Source organism: Anoplolepis gracilipes, chromosome 5 (assembly GCF_047496725.1).
Source record: "Anoplolepis gracilipes chromosome 5, ASM4749672v1, whole genome shotgun sequence".
In the NCBI taxonomy this organism is placed as follows: domain Eukaryota; kingdom Metazoa; phylum Arthropoda; class Insecta; order Hymenoptera; family Formicidae; genus Anoplolepis; species Anoplolepis gracilipes.
In genome coordinates this window covers 2,934,434-2,955,937 of record NC_132974.1, presented here as the reverse complement: position 1 = coordinate 2,955,937, position 21,504 = coordinate 2,934,434, and the positions used below count along the sequence as shown (strand labels likewise).

The window sequence follows — 21,504 nt, the reverse complement described above, 5'->3', positions numbered from 1 at the left end:
TCACAAGTTTTACCTTCATTTATTATCAATATATCAATATTTACTGTAAATATAAAATATATATCTACTCAATCTCTCTTCACTGTTCACTGGTACTTGCTCAGCCAGATTTATTGATGTTCAATTGTTAGTAATATTTACCAGCATAAAAAATACAAGCATTATCTTTATTTAAAGCTTAACTTCAATAGTTTTCTTTTTTTTCAAAAACTGCTTAAGCTAAACACTGCGGACTTATATTAAAAAATTAATTTAGTTAGTTATTTAATGCAAGATATATGATATATTATACGCATGGTGGTAATAATATGTAATTTACATTTATCTAAAACGTCCTGTATCTTTGATTTCAATGTCACTTCTAATATCACTTTACGATGCCCATGCTTCCAATTCTTTCAAATCCTCGTCTTCTTCCGGCTTAGCTTCTGAAAATAAAATTGTAATATTTCACATTTTGATACATACCATAAATTATATAGTAATATTTATTGACACTTTATTGTGTCAAATTGATTCAAATCTTTCTACAATAGTAATGTGAATAAAAAAAAAAGAATAACTTAAAAGAATAACTTACTTGTGCGAGTTTTGCTTGGTGCAACGGGAACTGAGGTCGGTACTGCTGGCAGTTCATCTGTCGTTGTATCGATGCCAAGTAATTCTTTATCAAGCTGTTCTTGTTGCAGTTCTTCCAACTCTTTTTCTAATTCATCCTCATCTGCATCTTGGCCAAATGCAACTGGATTAGATATGGCATCAGAAATTTCTCTGGCCACATCTTGTTGTTCCGCTATGTCATCCATCATATCGTGCACTTGGTCAACATCCCTGAAAGAATATAAAAAATAATTATACTCTAATGTAAATAGGGATAAAGATCAATTTTATAGATTTATTAATAGGGGCATAAGTGATTATTATGTGATAGTAAAAATATATACTATTGTTGTATTATTTTGGATATAATATATATGATAATCATATAAATAAAAAAATATCTTACATATGCTGATGTGCAGCCTTCATTGCATCTGCAGCACCCTTCATGGTGGTAAGAACGGCAGTATTTGTGTTTGCACTCTCCAGTGCTTCTCTTTGCATTTCAATTGTAGAAAGCGTACCATCAATTTGCTGTAACTGTTTTTCATATCGCTTTTTTCTTTTTAACGCTTGGATAGCAGCTAAAAAACAGACGATATCATTAGCACTTAAACTACTGCTCACAGATGACAAGTTAAATTATACAACTATATAAGATGATATAAATACTAGTCGAGTGCAAAGCAGACGATCATAATTCAGCACAACAGTGAATTACGAATGAAATGACAATGTATAAATGTTGTCACGCGATGACAGTTAAATTGTAAAATCTAATTTAAAACCCACGAAACGACTCGACTCGCAGAAAGAGCGAAAACAATACCTCGCTTATTTTTCGACGCATTTTTCTTTGCTATCAACACTTCGTTATCTATTTTAGTCTCTAAAAATTCCTGTTTCTTTATCAACATATCCTCCGTCTCACGCAGTTTCTGAATTGCCTCAGCCGTCGAAGGAGCAGCTGCCTCTTTCTTGCCGCCAAACACTTTGCTGAAGAAGCTCATCGTATTGTGCTTTGTTCACTCAATTGAATATTAAATAATTATTCTCGATCGCGAGAAACACGAGCATATACTTCGAAATCGAAACCAATGTTCACCCACTTCTACATCACGGCCGCCATGTCCTTTTCGCGTTTGACTTATGCGGTGCATACGTCATGTTCCTCTTAACTGCGCAATCTTACACTTTCTGCACTGAAAATGAAATAAATGTATCCACGTGTTGGAGAGAAAAAGAGAGAATTGTAAGAAAGTACAGAGAAAATGTAAGTAAGAACGTATACCTGATGACTCATATGATTGTATGTCATGTATGTACATACATATGTCACATGTCAGTACTTGACTCTTCAGTTATATGTATTCTTTTAACAAAATATTTTTAGGAAAAAAGATAATTTATGAATTCTCAATAAAAATCACTCTTTTAAATCTTACTAAAATATATAAAATAAAATATATAAAAAATATCGTATATTTTTCTTAAATCATAAAATGACAGTTTGAAAGCTATTCAAGGATGTATAAAATAAATTTCAATACAAAGGAAAAAATGCTGAAATTTTAATATTAAATACTTTTTTAGCACATTTAGTATTTTATTTCATAAATTTTGAGCACTTGCTTGTTCTCTGGATAAATGTATCATTTTATTAAATCTTTGAGAAATTATATAGGTTAATATTCGTATTGGATTTTTATAGTACAATTACATATGCAAATGTATATGTACACAAAAACACATATTTATAGAATATAAGATATTTTGTAAATTTTTTCTAATTTTTTTAATGCTATTTTTTGACCCCAAATATATTTAATAATGAATTATCATTTTCTTTGTTATTAATGAACATTAAAAATCACCAGCATATATGTTAGTATAAAAACAATCTCCAAAATCTTCTAATCTGTATTGATATAAACCTGCATTTTCTCCTTCATATCTTATAAAAAAAAGTCATATAAAAATTAATTATTTCAGAAGAACTAACAGGGTATTTTATATACAAGACAATAACAGTATATATAATGGTTTGCGCAAATTCTAATGCGCACTTTCTTTAATTTATTGACAAAGAACAGGAAAGAAATCCTCTTCCTTTGTACTGAACAATTGTACAGAATAAGCTTTTGATCTCGTTTAAAATGAGAATAATATATTTGCATTAAAACACTTTGTGTTTTACTCAGGATTACTGCACACGATAATTAATAACATAATCACTTGCAATATTTCTGATTCATGGGAAACTGATTGTATTAAAGCTCAGTACAATATCTCTTATGTATGTTTTGACATAAGAGTTAAAATTAATCAGCTAGTGCTAATATGCATGTTAAATATTGCGGAAATAATATTACATTTTTTCTCAGATATAGGGCTCCAACTTCTTTAAAATCAGATAAGAGATTGGATATTGAACACTTATTTGAACTTTGTTCACGCATTACAATATAATTTGTACCATTTTAATGTCTAGTTTGATTAACTGAACAATAATCCACGATTTCTCTTCTATAGTATCACGAGTATTAAGTTCATAACTTAAACATATAATGATTATTGACTATATAGAATAGTCCAGCAGTTAATTAAGAATTGCGTTAATAAGCCATTGTAATGGTTATTCAATAACCAGTAACTCGGAATAATTATATCTGCAACCAGCTGCTTAGAAATAATTACATTACATCATCAATATGTTCTTATACTAGACATGCATTTTGCTGCCTTCAACAATCTCATACATGTAACAGTGATAATTTAACCATTTTTGTAAATCATCTTTTAAATCCTAATAATAATACATTGTTCAATTTTTACTAAAATAAACTGCAAACACACAATATTTGTTATTATTTATAAAACATTGGTCATCTTTATATAACCAATTATGCTGATTCTTATTACAATGAATGTGTTACATTATGAGATTATTGATCAATGATCCCTATCACCATTTTGTACGATAAGGCTACTCCTCTGTAGATTTAAAGATATATAACAGATGTTTGGTTATATATAAATGGCGCCTTTCTTGCAGCAACATGAAAGAACAATTTCGAAAATGTCGTGTTTAAATAATATATAATCTTAAATATTATACATATTGTGCTTCTTGGGCATATATCTTGACATTGTCATAAATAATTGCTAACATATAATAAATGCATTAAATCAGTTAAAAATGTACAAATTGTTAGCAGAATTTTAACAGCAAATGATATAATTTATTGTTATCTTTACAAGAAAATTTAAATTATTTCATGATTTAATATTTTAATATTTTCTGGTTGAGATTCAGTCTTATAAACAAAAAAAAAGGTATCGATACATTTAAAAAAGTCTAGCCTTAAAGCAGTCTAGCCTTACATAGAGAGAAATTATCGTACCTTATATTACATTTTTGCATCATTGGGTATAGAAGCAACCCTTTATAATTAAATTATGACTACAACTGACAACTTAAATTTTGATTTCGATCATTCACGAAAAATGGAAGCTGTGAATATTTTTTTTTCAAAATATGTATGTTTCTGGCAAATATTAGGAAAGAGATTTTGCCTTTCTTTTTCTTCATATAATAAAACGTTATTTGAAGTTCTATGTGCAATAGATAAGGCATTTCTTTAAGAATATTTTAGACACTTAAATCTAAGTGGTTGGAATCTGTGTATCGCGTAATTCAAGAAAATACAAATAACATTGACAAAAGGTCCTGTAAATAATGTGATATAAATATAAAATAACGGCAGTAAATCGATGGAATATCCGCATCTTCTTCCTATACGCACAATCTATGCTGGAATGAGCGAAGAAATAGTTCAAAGTTACTAATAAATTAAATACCAAAAACCTCGATGCAAGATGCTCTCATGAAACTTTAGAAAGGCAAAGTCTTTTACAAAATGCATACATTACTTATATAATGCTCATCGATCGGCGATAGCGTTTTCTAGTATTAGTTATAACAGGAACCGATACAGGAGCGGGAGGGGTTACAGGTGTAACTGGCGTTACAGGTGTAAGAGGAGTTAGAGGAGTTTCAGCCATTTGGGCTGAAGAGGGGGGCCTGAGCTACCAAATGTAATTCTCAGTTTGTGGGGCTCGCATTACTCCCACGCCTCCGCCAAGTCTCCTGTAATTCATACAACCACATAGCTTCCATTGATTCTGTTCCGGATCATATACTTCGATTGTTTTCAGATACGCTGTTCCGTCGAATCCGCCCACCGCGTACAATTGACCATTTACTACTGCCAAACCCACCTAAGATTTAGGATGACAAGTATTAATATTTATGTGTTATGTACTGTTATGTACTGTTATGTACAGTTATACATTAATTATAAAATAATTTAAATAAACATTAATAGTTTATTCGCAAACACATCATGCGACATTTTCCATTCTTATATATTAATATATCTGTAATAAAAAAAAAAAAAGAACTTACTCCACTTCTCCTAGATGTCATTGCTACTATAGGGCTCCAGGAATTTGTATGGGGGTTGTAACGTTCCGCACTGGAGAGCTCCATACAATCGTCTCGTCCTCCCACAGCATAAATTAGATTATTAAATACAGCACAGCCTAAATGCTTACGTCTTGTAGACATCGGTGAGACTTGGGACCATTTATTTTGTCTTGGATCATATCTTTCTACTGTGTTGAGGGGTGATTGTCCATCAGATCCACCGATGGCATATAAATAACCTCCGAGTACAGCAACCGCCACTCCTAATCTTCTGGTAGTCATTGGCGACACTTTAGACCATTTATTTTCTTTAGGATCATATCTGCAAAGTTATATATTAACATTAGTTTACATATGTTAAATGTTGATTATGAGACAATTGTTAATGTAGATATTTGCCTTTCCACATGATTAAGGCATTGTACTCCATCCTGACCTCCAACTGCATACAGAAATCCATCTAACACTGCGACACCTACACTGGTTCTGCAGGAAGTGGTAGGAGCAACATCACAAGACCACTGATTCGTTTGTGGATCATATCGTTCAATGCTATTTAAATAGCTTTGTCCGTCATGTCCGCCGACCGCGTATAATAGATCATTTAATACCGCTACGCCCACTCCGCATCTTCGTTTGCTCATGGGTGCGACCATTTTCCAATCGGCAGTATTAGGATCAAATCTTTCGACGCTAGCGATGGCGTCACCCGAACACCATCCACCAACAGCGAACAACACCTCTCCTCGTCTTGTAGGTTTTCTGGGTCTCGTTCTAGGTCCCTGCATCAATGGTCTTTCTTGCGGTAGAAGGAGATAATTCTTCGCTTCATCCACCAAGTCTCTGCAAGCGTCATCAGAACGAACTAATAAATCGGATCCGACGGTACCGACTAAAAACTTCGGACTAAGTAGCGGCAATCGCACGTGCTGCAGAACTTGAGATAGATGCTGTCGTCTCTCCGTGACATTATATTTGACCCAATTCATCACGGCGCTAAATACTTGCTCCTCCGTACGTACATTTAATTCGTCGGATGAAATAATGTCCACCAATTGACCAACAGGTAATAACAAAAATTCTTCACTCTCCATTACCTGAAAAGTACATAAATTCGTAAAATTATAAGTATATTCAAATTCGAATTTAATTAATGTTTACTTTTCTTATGCACATACCTCTTGAAAATTATGTTGAGTGAACTTATCGGCAATACGCAGAAGTTCGCGGCACGAATGAGTATCCGCAAATGCTCGGATACCCAAGCAATTTGACGGATCTAATTGGCGTTTGAGAAATTCGCAACATATATCTTGAATTTCTGCTAATTGAAGAAGGCACGCTGCTGGAAGGAGAGTTTGAACATTTGCTTCTTCGACGATAATGTGAGAAGTGTAACAAAAGTCTATGAGTAATTCCATAGCCATCTCGTCTATGTCGCGTATTGTTACTTCAGTTTGTCTAGATTCCGCCAACTCCCCAGTAAACATTGCCCTGAAGAAAAAAATTTAATTTGTGTATGTAGAAGATTACACAGATTCTTATTATAATGTTTAAATGGTAAAAAAAAATATTAATTGCATATGATATTACCTGAAGTATGGGCTACATGCTGAGAGAATGACACGATGTGCAAATATTTTTCTGGAGCCAACATTGAGAACGACATCGCACAGTTCCCGATGACGCCGAAGAACATTAAGCTCGGTTAAAGTTGCACGAGGATGCTTCTCAGAAGTATGACTGAGGCGTGCTGGGGAAGGAGCGCGTTCTACAACTATCTCACCCATCCTCTGCGAGGATGGGGCACCCACAGCTGCTCTCCCCGAGGCACCCCTGGTCCCCCCGGCCAGCTGGAGGCGCAGCGGGGGTGACGCCCAGCCCCACACGGAATCTATCTGCAACACCATTCACCAACCACCGCAGGTCTCAAATGTGCCTGCAGCAGGTCCCCTAATGTTGTAGTTTCCCTATAGTGACAAGACGATGTAATGTCACGTGAAATATATATTGTTAAGTAGATTAGAAAAAAGATAATATTTGTTATTTATTACTTTATACGTGTACATGTAACTTTATATCAAATGTTTTTTAGAAGAAAAAATGTAATAATAAGTAGAGAAAAATTTACGTCTATATAATATTGTAATTAAATATCTATTGAATATCTATTAAAGCTCTATGACAAACATATGAGTCATCAAGATATAAACTATGAAAGTCAATTTATCGCATTGAATTCTTATAAGTGATAACAATTATTTTTCTTTACAAATGTTGTACATAAAGTATCTCTTATCTTTTATCATTTTTATTTTAGATCTTAGCATTTCTGTATATATGATTACTCATTTGATAATTTAAAACATTTATAAATGTAATGTTAGCCTTAAAATTTACATTTACAAAATAACAAAATATACCGTACTGCAATACAGAAAAAAATATTAAACTTTTATTCATATTTATTAAAATTTTGACGGATAGCGTAAAAGAAAGAATTTTTTTAGACATATCATTCATAAGTCAAGCAGGCTCGGAATGACTCATAAGTATACAATCTGTCGTAATATCTCCATAGCCGCTTTTAAAAGAATTAGGGAACATATGTAAAGAAGTAATTTACACGATTCCAGGGGGGGGGCAAGCATAAACATGTAAGGTAGGAATGAAAAATCATTAGGATCCAGGTGTACACACTTTGCTTTCTCCGGAATCGCCAGACGATATCAACAAGAGAGTTGTCACTGAACTCGACTTGCTTTCGGCTCGCCGTTTTTGCATTAGCGTGAGCGCCTGTCAAACATCGGACAACTGCCAGTGTCCGTCGTAGACGTTTCCTGGTCGGAGCTAAATCGCGGATTTTAACTTGCACTGCGAGCTATCACGAGGGTGCTCTCATTTTGATGTTCCTCCGTGATGATGCACGGCGGATCGGTTACCCTAGCACCCCAGACCCCAGCCGCTCATGAACTCAACCTCCGCGAAGAAAGGAGAGGGAGGGGGGCTCTAGACTCTAGCAGAGAGAAGAATGAGAGGGGTCATGCCACCGTTTTTTAGGGAACGCTTTTTCCCCGCCGTACAGTGGCGCTAACTGGATCCACAATTGAGTTTTCGGAACTACGTGGCTGGATCCACTTTCCAATGCCACGGTAAAACGACCGATTGGTTCGAGTCCGTGCTAGATCCACAAATTGTGGTTCGTGTCCGTGCTAGATCCATAATCGTGGATCTCAAAAGTACGAAACATATAATAGATTTATTAATATGTTTTATTAGATATTATTAGCTGCGTGATCTTTTTCCACTTTAGCATATATTATGAAGTAATATATACGTATATATAGAATTAAAATGCATATTTTATTTCACATAAAATTTAATATTTTAATAATTTCAATAAAAAAGTATTTTAATAAAATATATATGTGTATATTACTTCAATAAATATTACCAAAATGAAAAATACCAAATTGAAAGACCACGTACAATAACACAAAATTGCGAGATAAAATAAAGATAACGCTTATTCTTTAGACAAATTTTTTTATTATGAAAGTGATAACAAATTTTAATGAGAATATAACGATGTAAAGACTACTGAATATATTGGTAGATTTTTATTTATTTCTCTTATTTATATTGAAATTAGATTAAATAATTTATAAATAAATTTCGTACTTTGTATGCTGAATAAATCTGAGTCGATACATGTACATATTCTTATGTTTCCGACAATCGATTATATCAACTCACTTGATAATTAACATATTTTGAAGTTCAGTTTCTGTTTTATAGATGACAACATAAGTATCGTAAATTTCCTCATTCCGTATAGATTTTTTTGCATATAAATTTTTATATCAGATTAAAAGATTAAAAGATAGCCTAATGAATGCAGCTACATAGATATTAAATATGTATTAAATAAATTAGTAAATATATTATATAATAGATAGGAAATAAATAAATAAAAAATTATTTTAAAGAGCTTTGACATAAATGATCAAAACAATTAATACTCAAAAGGAAAAAAAGAAAAAAGAGAATTTTTTCTTTCCTTTTTAAAAAAAATTATTTCAATTACAACATATAAATATTATAAATATTTTAATAATAATTTTGTAAAAATGCTAAATTTTTATTTACAAAATATTTAATTTAATATAATAATCCACATAATACTTATAAAAATTTTATATGAAAATTATAGAAAAATTTATTTATTAATTTTATAATCTTATATTATATATTATAATTTTATATATATATATATATATATATATATATATATATATATATCTTTTAAGAAAGAATTATAAATCTAGGATTTTAAATTTTATTCAAGCACATATAATATAATAATTAAAATAAATAAGAAACAATTAGTATTAATAATGAATGATTAAATTAAGCTTTCATAAGATATAAACTTATTAGTTTACAAAAAAAGTTATTCGTAAATTATAACAATAATACTTTAAATATTTTTTACAACATGTAACATAAGTATTATTTATTGTAAACACACTTATCTATTAACACACTATTAATTAAATATAATAATATATTAAAATACAAAAACAGCATTATTTTCTTTTCTTTTAATTATGAGCGTTTTTTATAAAATTAAAAAATAATATATAGCAAAACGCATTAACTTAAGCTACTAACACATATATACGGAAAATTAGTTAAAAATGTATCAACTTATCAAATATACAAATCTATTTTATAAAATCTTATTAAACATGTGGGATCAAAGAAATTTAGTTTGCAATATATCATTTGATAAATAATAATAAAAAATCATAGTAAAAAATATGTTTATTATGCTTCTTTATTATTTTAGTATCGTCATATGACAATAAAAGAGAGAACGTATAACTTTACTTAAGCGTAGCAAAGAGTAAAAAATTGGAACGTCCGTTTGATTTTAAAGAAAATATTAAGGTATGAAATAAATATTAAAATATGAGATCGTTGTAGCCGCATAACGCTCATTCGTTAATTACTAAGTGACGAATTTGGCGGCAACAAACTTTTCACGCTCGGTGAACTCAGGGGTTTGGGTGGCACGTGGCGATGTAAAGAAGAACTGCAGAGTTTACGTCCAATAAACGTACTTTCAGCAAAGGAATGTAACAAGGGGGGCCGGAGGCACCAGCTGTCCAACGTTCTTTTAGTTTGGAAAAGCACGAGTCATTGGGCTTCAGCATTCTTTTCTTTTGTCTCTCGTTTGATTAAAGATAGGATCCTCATATATTATATTATATTATATATATCACTCCGCGCACACAACTAGTTCTTCAGAAATATAAGTAATCCAGAAATATTACGTCAGAATAATTAATATAGCCAGAGACCACAGGTGCGATTTTATTGTCCGACTGTGCTTCATTACATTATATGACTTATAATTTAAGACAGAATGCGCGAACGCGTAATTACAAAAAGAGTGCGTCTTGAAAGAAAAATAAATTTAAAATTCATGATCCTCTGTTATATATAGTAAATAAATTACATATATATATATATATATATATACCTCTGTATTTTTACATAGCTATACATTAGCTATTCAAAGGTAAAATTTATATAAGATAATTTGAAATAATTGAGACACTGAAAAGTGTTTTTCTATTAACAATTACGAAAAGTTCGGTTTATGTTTATATGCATTTCTTCTTCTTATGCATGCTGTAATACTCTATTTACATTTCAAATATTTTACGTATAATGATCTATAATGATATGAACCAGTTTCATCAAACTGACAATTGGTCTTACACAGATTTTCTTACTGCATTTATTTCTGTGATACAAATTGATTCAACAAACAGACCAACAGCTAATCAACATCAATAATATTGACCCAGTTTACTGTACACATTTCTTGTTTTTTTTAAGAGAAGGGAGATAAAATTAGGTATTATTTACTGTTGTCTCGAAGATCATTAATTTAGAGTTTGTTGCGGTTTATCGGTTGGTTTGCGCCATCCACCAAGAGGGCTTCGGCAAATGATGCGTATCACGAACGTGCGCGGAGTGAGTCGTCAGCGTAATTTTAAATTTGCGATGCGTCGTACCGCTATTACAGGTACGAATTTAAGTCTCTTAAGCGACGTTACTGTGTTACTGTGGTTTTCGTGGCTAAACGCGATGCCTTCTGGGCATCTTATAATCCGTAGTGAAAGAGGGCCAGCGCGATTGCGCATCGATCAGAGAGCACACCCTTTATTCGTATTATCTTTCTATATACTTTACATTAGTTTTTTCTTTTTATATAAATTACAAAAAATGTTATAAGTAAACAATTTAAAGAATAAGGAAAATTATCTTTTATAAATAACAGTTAAAAACATAAAAAAACTCTTTCCAAGACTAAAAATATAGTAAAACTTAAATTTAATAATGTTAATATAAAATTGATATAATTTTATTAATTAAACAATTGATACAATTTTATTAATGATTAATGTTATTAATTCATAGATTAAATTTAGCGAAAAATGCTTTAATTAGATGGCAATACAATGTAGAATATTGTCTTTGAAATGAAAAAAAAGAAATAATAATAAGAATTGTCCGATGTACATTAAATGCATTTATGGCTTATGAATGTGACACAACACAGACCATCGATCCGGGTAGCACGTGCTCGACCATAAGCGGGTGCAAATGAGTGGGCATAAAAATAAGTGTCGTGTAGTCGACGGAGTCTTATCGACCTACCCTCTTTCTCCCTTTCTACCGAAGATCTTCCTTTCTCTTAAGAGACACAATTAAACAAAAAGACAGCTGAAGCTGTATATATGTGTATCATGTGCGTATGATCGCATGACCGAATCATATGTGCACATTGCGTGCACGTAGATTTATACATGCTCAAATGGACATATTGCGAGCACGCTTTTATAGGTGCTTCGAAAGCGTTCTTTTTTTTATTCGTGTTAAACGTAATAACGAAATTGCTGGATAATAATTAAAGTGTTCTTCAAGAAACAAAATAAAAATAAAATAAAAAATTAGTATAATGTGATTTAAATATAATAAAAAAGTATGATGTGTGTCTTATGTATGATATGTCACTCATAAGTTACTTTCATTAAATCGATATATTGATTATTTCTTGTCATTCCTGTTTTAATTTTGATTTATAATTTAACATAAATTCGAAGTATATATATAAAATTTTAATTCAATTTTAATGCAATTTTTAAGAGTAAGTTTATAAAAAATACATTTTTAGATAAATATATTTTCTATTGTGGAAAAAAAAAATATATATAGGGGTGTATAAATATCACAAAGAATATAAAAATATGAAAAGGTAGATTTCCAAAAGCCAGGTTATTTTAATCTCTCTGAAAAATCATCGATGAAAATTCATATGATTCAGATATTTTAATCTATATTTTAATCGTCTTTTAAGCGATCAAATATATCGTTTGCTATATATCTTATTATCTAAAATAACTTTTAATCCTCAATTTTTCTAGTCAAAGTAGATTTTTGTTGTTTAATAAAATTTTATATATTTATACAATACCTGAATTTTATTATATAAATTATTAAAAAATTATTTTTTGACATATGTATTTTGAAACTTTTCACAAATTAATTTTATATAAATGCCAATATTTATTTAGATTATTTAAGCTTAGAAAAATTCCGCTAAAGAATTGAGGAAGCATTGGCTTTAGAAAAGTTCTATATAGATGAGTGTAATGATAAGATGTGTGCGTACAAAATGCCTTATAACTAGATCAGATAATTTAGTATATGTATAAATTTTGAAACATATAGACACGTATACACATATATACAGACACATGTTTGCAAATTTAATGTTAACATTTTAGTTAACAATTTTAGTGGTTTCCTTCCTTATATACATTATATTTATGAATATATAAGAATATCATGCATTAAAGGGGATCTGATAAAGCGCGCAAATTATTTATTATCATATTTGACCCAGTTTAAGGCGCACATCGTCGGGGTTACCTTCGTAATTTCCAAACGACGACGATCTCTCATCACCGATCGCGGTCTGCACGCGCACACGATTACGTTGCAGAGGTGTGTATATGCGTAACAAGTAGTATACGCACCGTCCGTCAACCGATGCAGCCTGCGCCGGTTTTCCTCGCTTCTGCGTATATCTGATCAACCGACGGAAGTGAACGACGCGAGCTTGGTGTGAGCTTCTCGAAACTGGGTCTCGCGAAATCATTGGGGTAATGCGAGTGAAACCAGTTTAATGACGATCGAGAATCAGTTTTATTAATCACCTGAAAAAAAGAAGCAGAACTTTATCAATTATGTATAGCAAAATCTTAAAAATATAATGCCAACTAGGACATAGAATAGGAACATAGAATAGAATTTCGATGAGTGAGATTACAATTCTTATTAACAATCAATGTGTTTTAATACATTTATTTCAGTGTTTATATCAATGCTTTTTTTATTCATAAAAAACATACTTTCTTTTTTTTTTTTTATTTAAAGCTATTTATCAAAGAAATTAATTATAGTTCTTTAATTATAAGTCTCTTGTAAACTATTTTATTATAATCGTCAACAAAATATAAAACATCAATTATCTAAATAAGATAATGATATGTGTTATGTTTATTTTGTACCTTTTATTTTATACAATATTAATTATGTTTTCAAATTAGCTATTTTACGTTGCGATTTTACATTTAATCAGAAGGAAGTTGCGTAAATTAAGTTTTATGTGAGTTTGAATCAAATTTTTCGGAAGAATTGAAGGAAGAAAGGCGCGCGTTATAACTCGGATAATTGCATATATTAAATTTTGGAAAATATATGCATACTACGTTCGTGAATTCAATGATTATATTTATTAATATTATATATATTAATATTAATTTAATGTTTCTTTTTCTTCTCTCTTTTCACATATATATTGTCTTTAATATCAAATAAACTTTTTCCAGCTAAATTAACCAATCAATATTAAATAATAAAATCTTTTTTTTTATATTTATGATTAATTTTACAATCATATACGCCAACTGCGTATATAAAAAGAAACGCAATTAGGGAAGGGGAGACTTGATTCGTCTAATTAATTGTTCAATCACAAATGTTTCATATAACGTTTTTTAAATGTAATTTCTTAAAAAAAACTGTTAAATTTTAAAAACAATCAGAACAAGCATCCAGAAAACACAAGGATGACACGTATAGAATTACTATATTATATCGTACGACAAAAATTTATGCACGCAATTAAAAACGAATATAAGTTTTTCTCATATACGTTTAATTACTTATTACTTGTATAATATAATTTTATGAATGCAGAATGCATTACCATTTTTCCAACATGTAATAATGCTCATAATTTGATCGCTTGATTCGCTTCATAATTATTCTAAGATTTATTTTAATGTTATTACAAGTTTTGATAGTACTAATATTCAAAAGTCTATTAATTTAAAGTCAATATTGCTTATATTGAAACGCTTATTGGTTACGAAAATATACGAGTGTCAAGAAATTTTTCGTGTTTTTAATACGTGTAATGTGCATATAAATTATTTTAACTATTGTTATATTTAAATATAATATCTAAAAATATTTTCTAAACAAAATCTTTTCTACGTTAAATTGAAATTGATTTTAAAAAGAGATTATATTTTTTAGATGTACAATAACAATAGCATTATATTTATTCTGTTAGAGTATATTATTCTATTATATATTATTGATTTATTATTATATATGTTAACAAAAAAATTTACATGTGCGTTATTAAATCATTTTTATATAATAACGTGGTTCTCGTCACGTCTCGCGTTGAAAGTAAATTTTATTTAGATCACGCACGCACTTTGGATATCAATGCGTGCGAATTTCGTTCAAGTTTCCATACGGGGATTCTTAACAGCATCACATCGGTCCATTTTTCAAGCCTGACGAAACGGTAATACCGAAGATTATATATTAAAGGGGATTGCTGCTGCCGCCTTCTCCGGTCGTAAAATGCATAAAAGTTCGAGAGTATGTTATTATGATTTCTTGGCGGCCAAAGATTTCTCGAGTACTTCCGTAACCAACAAGTGTGTTTCATTAAGCGATATTTTTAATTTACTTGGGATTAATTGGTTTTTGAATATTTGAACTACCAAAACTTAATGATATTAACATAAATCTCACAATAATTATATAAAGCGACCAAATTATGAGCATTACTGCATGTATATGAGCATTATTACATATTGGAAAAATAATAACGCATCTTCTGCAACCATAAAATTACAAGCAATAAATAATTTAAACAATAAATAATTTGAATAAATTAGAAACAAATTATAAAGGCTTAATGCGTCAAAATTCATAATCTTAAATCTCTTGAATGAATGATTTTTGTTTCAAAATTTTTATGTTAATATTAATTATATTTATGTGTGCAAATCAGAAAATATTACAAATTACAATCACTATATTCTTTTTTTCTCTCTGTATTAAGACTAGTTCTAAAGATAATATTGTGAAAAAAAATCAGTTAAATCAAAATTAGACATGATCGGCACTGATGAAACGATCGCTCAGACACGGTAATAGTCAAGTACCGGGTATTCATGAAATATCGCTGATCTCCCACCCCGAGGTCCAGCTGGAGGTATCGCGCATCAGCTTATTTGTTCCAGCGAACCCGAACGAATTTTTAAGGACGGTGCGCGAGGGCGGCGGTTATCTGGCGGGTGAGGCAACAGGTGAATTATCGCGGACAATTTGTTTCTTCTGATAAATCAGTGTAGATAAAACCGCGTGTTGTGTCTAGATGGTTCACTCGCGCGTGAGCGCGTCGGATCCCGCACCTGTTTTAGTCTTTTTCTCCCGAAAACTACCTGCCGGCTGACTTTACTTTCCTTGCGCCGCATCGAGAACCAACAGCAAGAAGTGGTAGACGCGATGGCTCATTAAGGTAACTGCTTGCTTGAACTCGTAATCTTATGTTTCGTGGTCTCGTGCCGCTAAACACTTGCATCAGTCACCGTCTCGTAACGCCGTCTGTGTGTAGTCGCAATTAATTTATAAACATACCGCATGTATAGAATTTAATGCTTGACATAAATCACAAATCGCGTGTCGCAGGAAGATAATCACTAAATTGTATTATGTGAATAATTAAAGCGTATAAAGATGGAGACGAGAAGAGAAAAACAGAACTCGAAAAAAGTCTAAATTTTATATAGGATTGATATGTCTAATTGGTATAATTAAATATATGATATAAATTTATAATGAATGCTAAAATATATGTTGAACATTTTAAGTATGCACATGGAAAATATTACACATGTAAGATGTTAGATAGAATTTTGTATTTGATACGTAAATAATAAGTAAAATATAAGTAAATAATTTTATAAATTTTAGTTTACACATCTAATAGATAACGAATTCTTATCGTAACTCTTGGTTGTTCTGTTGGTCTTCGTTGTCTCACCTAGATCTTTTTCTTCTCTCAAATTGTCACGATTGCTAGCTGTGTTGATCTGTACTAATAAATAAATTTACTAATAAACTACGCAAATTGAATGCAAATTGTAGCAGCGCCCATAATAATTAACATTTCAGAAAATTATTATTGTATGTATTATTAAATTTTATATTCGACGCGTATAATAATAAACAGAAATAAAATTAAATATATTTTGTAAATTTTTATTTAAAATAACACTAATAGACAAATAATAAATACTTATTACATTGTTTTTTATGGGCGCTTAATTCCTTTCCTTCTTTTTTTTTGGATTATTACTTAAACACGCGACACTTTGAACGACATTTTCGCAATAAAACGACACTTTGCAATATTTAAATGTGTCCAGTTGCTTGCATTGTCAGAATCAATCTGTTTAATAATAAACACGGCTTGGCATGCCTATTTTCGCCAAAAATAGAATATTTCTAAGAAAAAGTTAGTATGATAATAATTAATTAATAATTATGTAAATTAAGACTTTTTAAATAAAATTCCAGCCATTGATTCGGACGAGTAATTAGGTAATTATAAATAACATATCCGTTGGCAAAGATACTGTTACTTGCACTTGAATAATCAATGTGTTTAGACAAGATCTACAATTAAATGAGGAACGTAATAAAGTTCTTAAATATCGTTAAATTCTAAAGACAAAAAAAAAAACAATTCCATACAAAAACAAACACGTCTTTCTAATTTTAATTATCAATGGTTAAGAAAAGAAATATGTAATAAAAAAATATTAAAAAAGTTCTATGTGTGAAACCAGAATATTTAATCCCAATTTTATAAAAATCAGTTTTTTTTATAATTTAGTACAATTTTATATATTTTTGAGCATACACACGTAATCTTGAAATCAAATAAATTCACAAATTTATCTTAAATTTCTACTTAAAGAAAAACCTATTATACTTATTGCTATATACATATAAGATTTTAATTTATTTTGATATTTTTAAATAGAGATTTTTAACTGTTTTATATTTCAAAGACCCTCATTTATAATGATTAAAGTGTAAATAAGTGTTTAATAACAAAGTCAAATATAACATAACCGGAACATAAACGGAATGGTTTATTAGATATTTGAATCGAATTATCGACGAGATAGTATTAAAGAAAAAAAGAGAGAAAGAGAGAGAGAGAGAGAGAGAGAGAGACAGATAATCGTTATATAATATAAAAAAAATATAATACATATTTTTTTGTAATTATATTAAAAAAAAAACACGCGTATGCTTGACTTTCACAACGGTTTTGTATATATTTTTAAACTCAGTAACAAAGAAATTCAATATAAATAAAAATAAAAGAAACTTTGTAGACTCTTAAGACTCCAAGGTCTTAAGTACGTATACTCAGCAGCTATGTTACTAGAAGAATATAATAAATGTAAATAAAACAATTCAAGAGGTAACAGTGTTAGTATATTAATCATAGTGACAATGTGCAGAGTTTATAGAACTTTTAGATAATATTGAGCTTGCATTATCGTAACAAAAGTTTATATAGCTATATATAACGCACTTTATTACCCAATAAATTAATAATATAATTAAAAATGGAAGAATTTAAACTGATCGATTTGCAGGACTGCTTGCAAAAGGATATTACTGTGTTAGAACCTTCATGCTGGCGTTGTTATAAAGGTATATAGTTTCTTTTTACAAAATAATTTGAATAATAAAGATATTTTAAAGATCTCGCTTTATATGTATATAGATACTTGTAGAAAAATTTTGAAATCTGTGTTATGAATTTTGTATTGAAAACATTATGTGTACGTATAATATAATCTATTTATTGAATAGATAACACACAATTACTACTTAAAAACAATTACGTATGTAAATCTGTTTAGGTGCGGATAAAGGCAAACTTATATCTCCGTGTGAGTGTATGAAATGTACACAATTCATACACGTTCATTGTCTAGAGATATTAATAATTACTGATAATGTACTTTACTGCCCATGTTGCTTGGTTCGATATCAGTTAGAGACAAGAGGCAAATTATTATTAGAGGTAAGTCATGAAAGATCTGATAATTGTATAAAATTTACAGAAAATAACAGAATAAGTTATTAGAATAAGTAATTATAAAAAAAAATGAAATAAAAGCTTTTACATTATAAAATAAATTATTTTGCAACTTAAAAAATATGTTTTCACAAAAAATAAACAGGTGTTATAAAATAAAAAACAAATTAGTTGTTAATGTTTAATATAATTAAATATATCAAAGTAAATAAACTTTGGTGACAGAACTTATATCAAGAGTTTCATAACATAGGAGCACGTATTTCCAATTTTCTGAAAAATCAGAATTAAGATATATGAAAGTTCTATTCAGACCTTGCATCTTATAACGAAGCTGCATACTAATTAGCCTAATAATTGTAGAAATAAATACATAAATATTTAGACGTAGTCCTATATATCAAATGTGAATTTTAAATCATTTTTTTCGTTCCTGTAAAGTTGCGATTTCGAATTTACGCCTTTATGTTATGAAACTCTCGATATTCTACGATCGGTTTTTCATTTATTACAACAATTTAATAAACAAATAATAGCGTAAAACATAAATAAGAGTATATTAAAGAAAAAATAAAAATATAATTTCAACGTTGTTTTAAAATTTCTGCGTTTGGTTTTAGTTATAATAATAATTTTGAAGAAATTAGAATTATTAATTTTTCATTAACAGTGTTGCAGAGACAGGAAGAAATTGCTTCAGATGCTTCGAAAAATTCGTGATTTTCTTTTTAAAATACCAATTTATATATTCTTCAACTTCTTTTTGGTTAGCCTAATCGTTTATTTGATCATGTCTGGTAATATCTGGTATCTCAAATCCGTTATGATCATCTGTTTATATCTTTTTTTTAATTTCATTTATATGAGAATGAGCACAGTAAGTTATTGGAGTAAGAGGTATGTTCAATTAATTATTTTTGTTCTAATTATTATTTTAACTTTTGACATCAAATTTTCAGTTATTAAACATACATTCTTGAAGAACACAAGTTCAATATATTTTCTTTTATATAAATAATAACTCGTAAATCTAATTTTAACGAATTTTTAGAATTGATTTTTTCTTAGCAAAATAATTAAAGTCAATAATTATAGTTGACCATAAATTGTGCCCGAATTGTAAATGATTACGAGAATGAAATTCTCATCCAAATAAATTTCACGAAAAATAATCATTTCTTAATTAACTTTAAATTTACTTTTAATTTATTATTAGTATTTTAATTTATCATTATTATTAAGAATTGATTATGAAAATATATAATGTTAATGATTATAAAAATAATAGACACATACAATGACAAACAGACAATGACACACAATGACTATTGTTTACCAAGGCAAATTCAAATCGATAAAAAAAAATCTTTAGATTATAGATGATTAAAATGTTCTAAGACACTTTGTATGTTGTCATATACACTAAAACAATTATATTCATCAAATAGAAAATATTTTAATTATCGATATGTAATTGTAAAAACACTAAATATTTTTATAATACTAAAATATTTTAATAAAAATGCATATAGCAGCATTATATAGTAAATATAATAAATTAAATTTTACTTCTGTTTATAGAATATTTGAATTTTATCATCAATGGTATAAAAGCATTCAAGAATGTGACTTGAACTCGTAAAACAATATGAAAATTATTTTCAAGAAAATTAATATTAAAGTGTTTGCATCCAAGAAATCTAAGTGAAAATGAAATTTTATTATTCTATTTGTAGATTATACTATAGTTATAAAAAATATAAAAAAAATATAAAAATCGCTTTTGTATTTTACATTTTGGACGATACATTTAATTTAAAAAGATTTGTTTTATTTTTAGAAATAAGAGTGTAACATATGCGAATTCAAATGACAAGATTTCTTTTTGTGCATTAATAAAGAGAGAACATATTAATATTAATATTAATAAAGATATAATATTATAATATTATAATATTATAAATCATATATATAATATTATTAGAAAATAAATAAAAATGTACTATAATATTACATCTATAATATTATAATATATAATAAATATAATATATATATAATATATAATATAATATAATATATATATAATATATACAATATGTATAAAAGATATAATATATAATACATAATATATAATAATATATAATATTAATAATATTGATAATGAGAAATTTCTTATTTTGTACTTTTAACCTTCTACTATAGTATATACTAATACGGTTTATTTTTAATACAAAAATAATTTTAAAAAATGTCTCTTTATGCATAAAAACAAAAAAAAATTGCATCTTTTATACACGTATAACTTTTAGAAATATACATTTTGCGTATCTACATATTTTTATTTACTTTATAATTAATTTTTGTATGCTATAATATTAATTTATTTCGATATTTTCGTGAATTATGATAAATATAAATTTACTGTAATAAATATATATACATATAAATATAAATATATATAAATATAGTTCATTGTTCTACTTCTAAGCTACGAATGAAAAATATAATTCAAAAAAGCGTTTATAATTATAGATGTGTAATAGTCATTTTACCGACTTGTCATTTCTCACTGAATATTATTATTTTAGACGAAATTTAAATGTAATTTAAATTTGTGTGTATCGAAAGTTAATATGCAGAATAAATAATAAATGTATTTATTTTTGGCTTTTTACCTTTGCTTATAAGATTAAAATTGTTATTAATATGAAAGAAAGAATAAATAAGACAAAAATAAAAAATATAAGCATATGAGGGAAAGGGCCGTAATTAAAAATTATTTACAGAATTAGAAAAGCAATATAAATTAAATCTAGTAATTGTTCTTAAGTCGAGACTG

General features: G+C 28.7%; 3 protein-coding genes across 5 annotated transcripts; 1 reads left to right on the top strand and 2 right to left on the bottom strand.

Moving 5' to 3' along the window:
• Positions 1 to 23: 23 nt before the first annotated feature.
• Shrb (charged multivesicular body protein shrub) lies at positions 24 to 1,757 on the bottom strand. Its single transcript, XM_072892763.1, has 4 exons — positions 1,430 to 1,757; positions 1,007 to 1,184; positions 581 to 831; positions 24 to 428 (listed from the first exon to the last, which is right to left on the bottom strand). The coding sequence occupies exons 1-4, from the start codon at positions 1,608 to 1,610 to the stop codon at positions 373 to 375; spliced, it is 666 nt and encodes a 221-aa protein (XP_072748864.1). The 5' UTR covers positions 1,611 to 1,757; the 3' UTR covers positions 24 to 372.
• Positions 1,758 to 2,635: 878 nt separating this feature from the next.
• Dbo (Kelch-like protein diablo) lies at positions 2,636 to 8,080 on the bottom strand. Of its 3 annotated transcripts, none has more exons than XM_072892487.1 (6): positions 7,790 to 8,080; positions 6,683 to 7,059; positions 6,268 to 6,583; positions 5,489 to 6,186; positions 5,069 to 5,411; positions 2,636 to 4,881 (listed from the first exon to the last, which is right to left on the bottom strand). In XM_072892487.1, exons 2-6 carry the CDS (start codon positions 6,997 to 6,999, stop codon positions 4,690 to 4,692), a joined length of 1,866 nt encoding a protein of 621 aa, XP_072748588.1. In that variant the 5' UTR covers positions 7,000 to 7,059; positions 7,790 to 8,080; the 3' UTR covers positions 2,636 to 4,689. The 3 variants fall into 3 exon arrangements, with proteins under 3 accessions (XP_072748588.1, XP_072748589.1, XP_072748587.1); XM_072892488.1 differs by having other exon boundaries at positions 6,683 to 7,028; XM_072892486.1 differs by having other exon boundaries at positions 6,683 to 6,987.
• Positions 8,081 to 18,007: 9,927 nt separating this feature from the next.
• LOC140666115 (uncharacterized) lies at positions 18,008 to 20,568 on the top strand. The gene is made up of 4 exons (XM_072892942.1): positions 18,008 to 18,274; positions 18,487 to 18,650; positions 19,336 to 19,562; positions 20,247 to 20,568. The coding sequence occupies exons 1-4, from the start codon at positions 18,187 to 18,189 to the stop codon at positions 20,305 to 20,307; spliced, it is 540 nt and encodes a 179-aa protein (XP_072749043.1). The 5' UTR covers positions 18,008 to 18,186; the 3' UTR covers positions 20,308 to 20,568.
• The last annotated feature ends 936 nt before the right edge of the window (positions 20,569 to 21,504 follow it).

Excerpts from the sequence above, each read along its gene's own strand:
- Dbo (XM_072892486.1), bottom strand. The coding sequence starts at position 7,873 with ATGCAAAAACGGCGAGCCGAAAGCAAGTCGAGTTCAGTGACAACTCTC. Across the intron at positions 6,187-6,267 it reads CTCAACATAATTTTCAAGAG|GTAATGGAGAGTGAAGAATT; the intron begins GTATGTGCATAA and ends TGTACTTTTCAG. Across the intron at positions 4,882-5,068 it reads TGACATCTAGGAGAAGTGGA|GTGGGTTTGGCAGTAGTAAA; the intron begins GTAAGTTCTTTT and ends CCTAAATCTTAG.
- LOC140666115 (XM_072892942.1), top strand. The coding sequence starts at position 18,187 with ATGGAAGAATTTAAACTGATCGATTTGCAGGACTGCTTGCAAAAGGAT. Across the intron at positions 18,275-18,486 it reads ATGCTGGCGTTGTTATAAAG|GTGCGGATAAAGGCAAACTT; the intron begins GTATATAGTTTC and ends AAATCTGTTTAG. Across the intron at positions 19,563-20,246 it reads GTAAGTTATTGGAGTAAGAG|AATATTTGAATTTTATCATC; the intron begins GTATGTTCAATT and ends TTCTGTTTATAG.
- Shrb (XM_072892763.1), bottom strand. The coding sequence starts at position 1,610 with ATGAGCTTCTTCAGCAAAGTGTTTGGCGGCAAGAAAGAGGCAGCTGCT. Across the intron at positions 1,185-1,429 it reads TGCGTCGAAAAATAAGCGAG|CTGCTATCCAAGCGTTAAAA; the intron begins GTATTGTTTTCG and ends TCTGTTTTTTAG. Across the intron at positions 832-1,006 it reads AAGGCTGCACATCAGCATAT|GGATGTTGACCAAGTGCACG; the intron begins GTAAGATATTTT and ends ATATTCTTTCAG.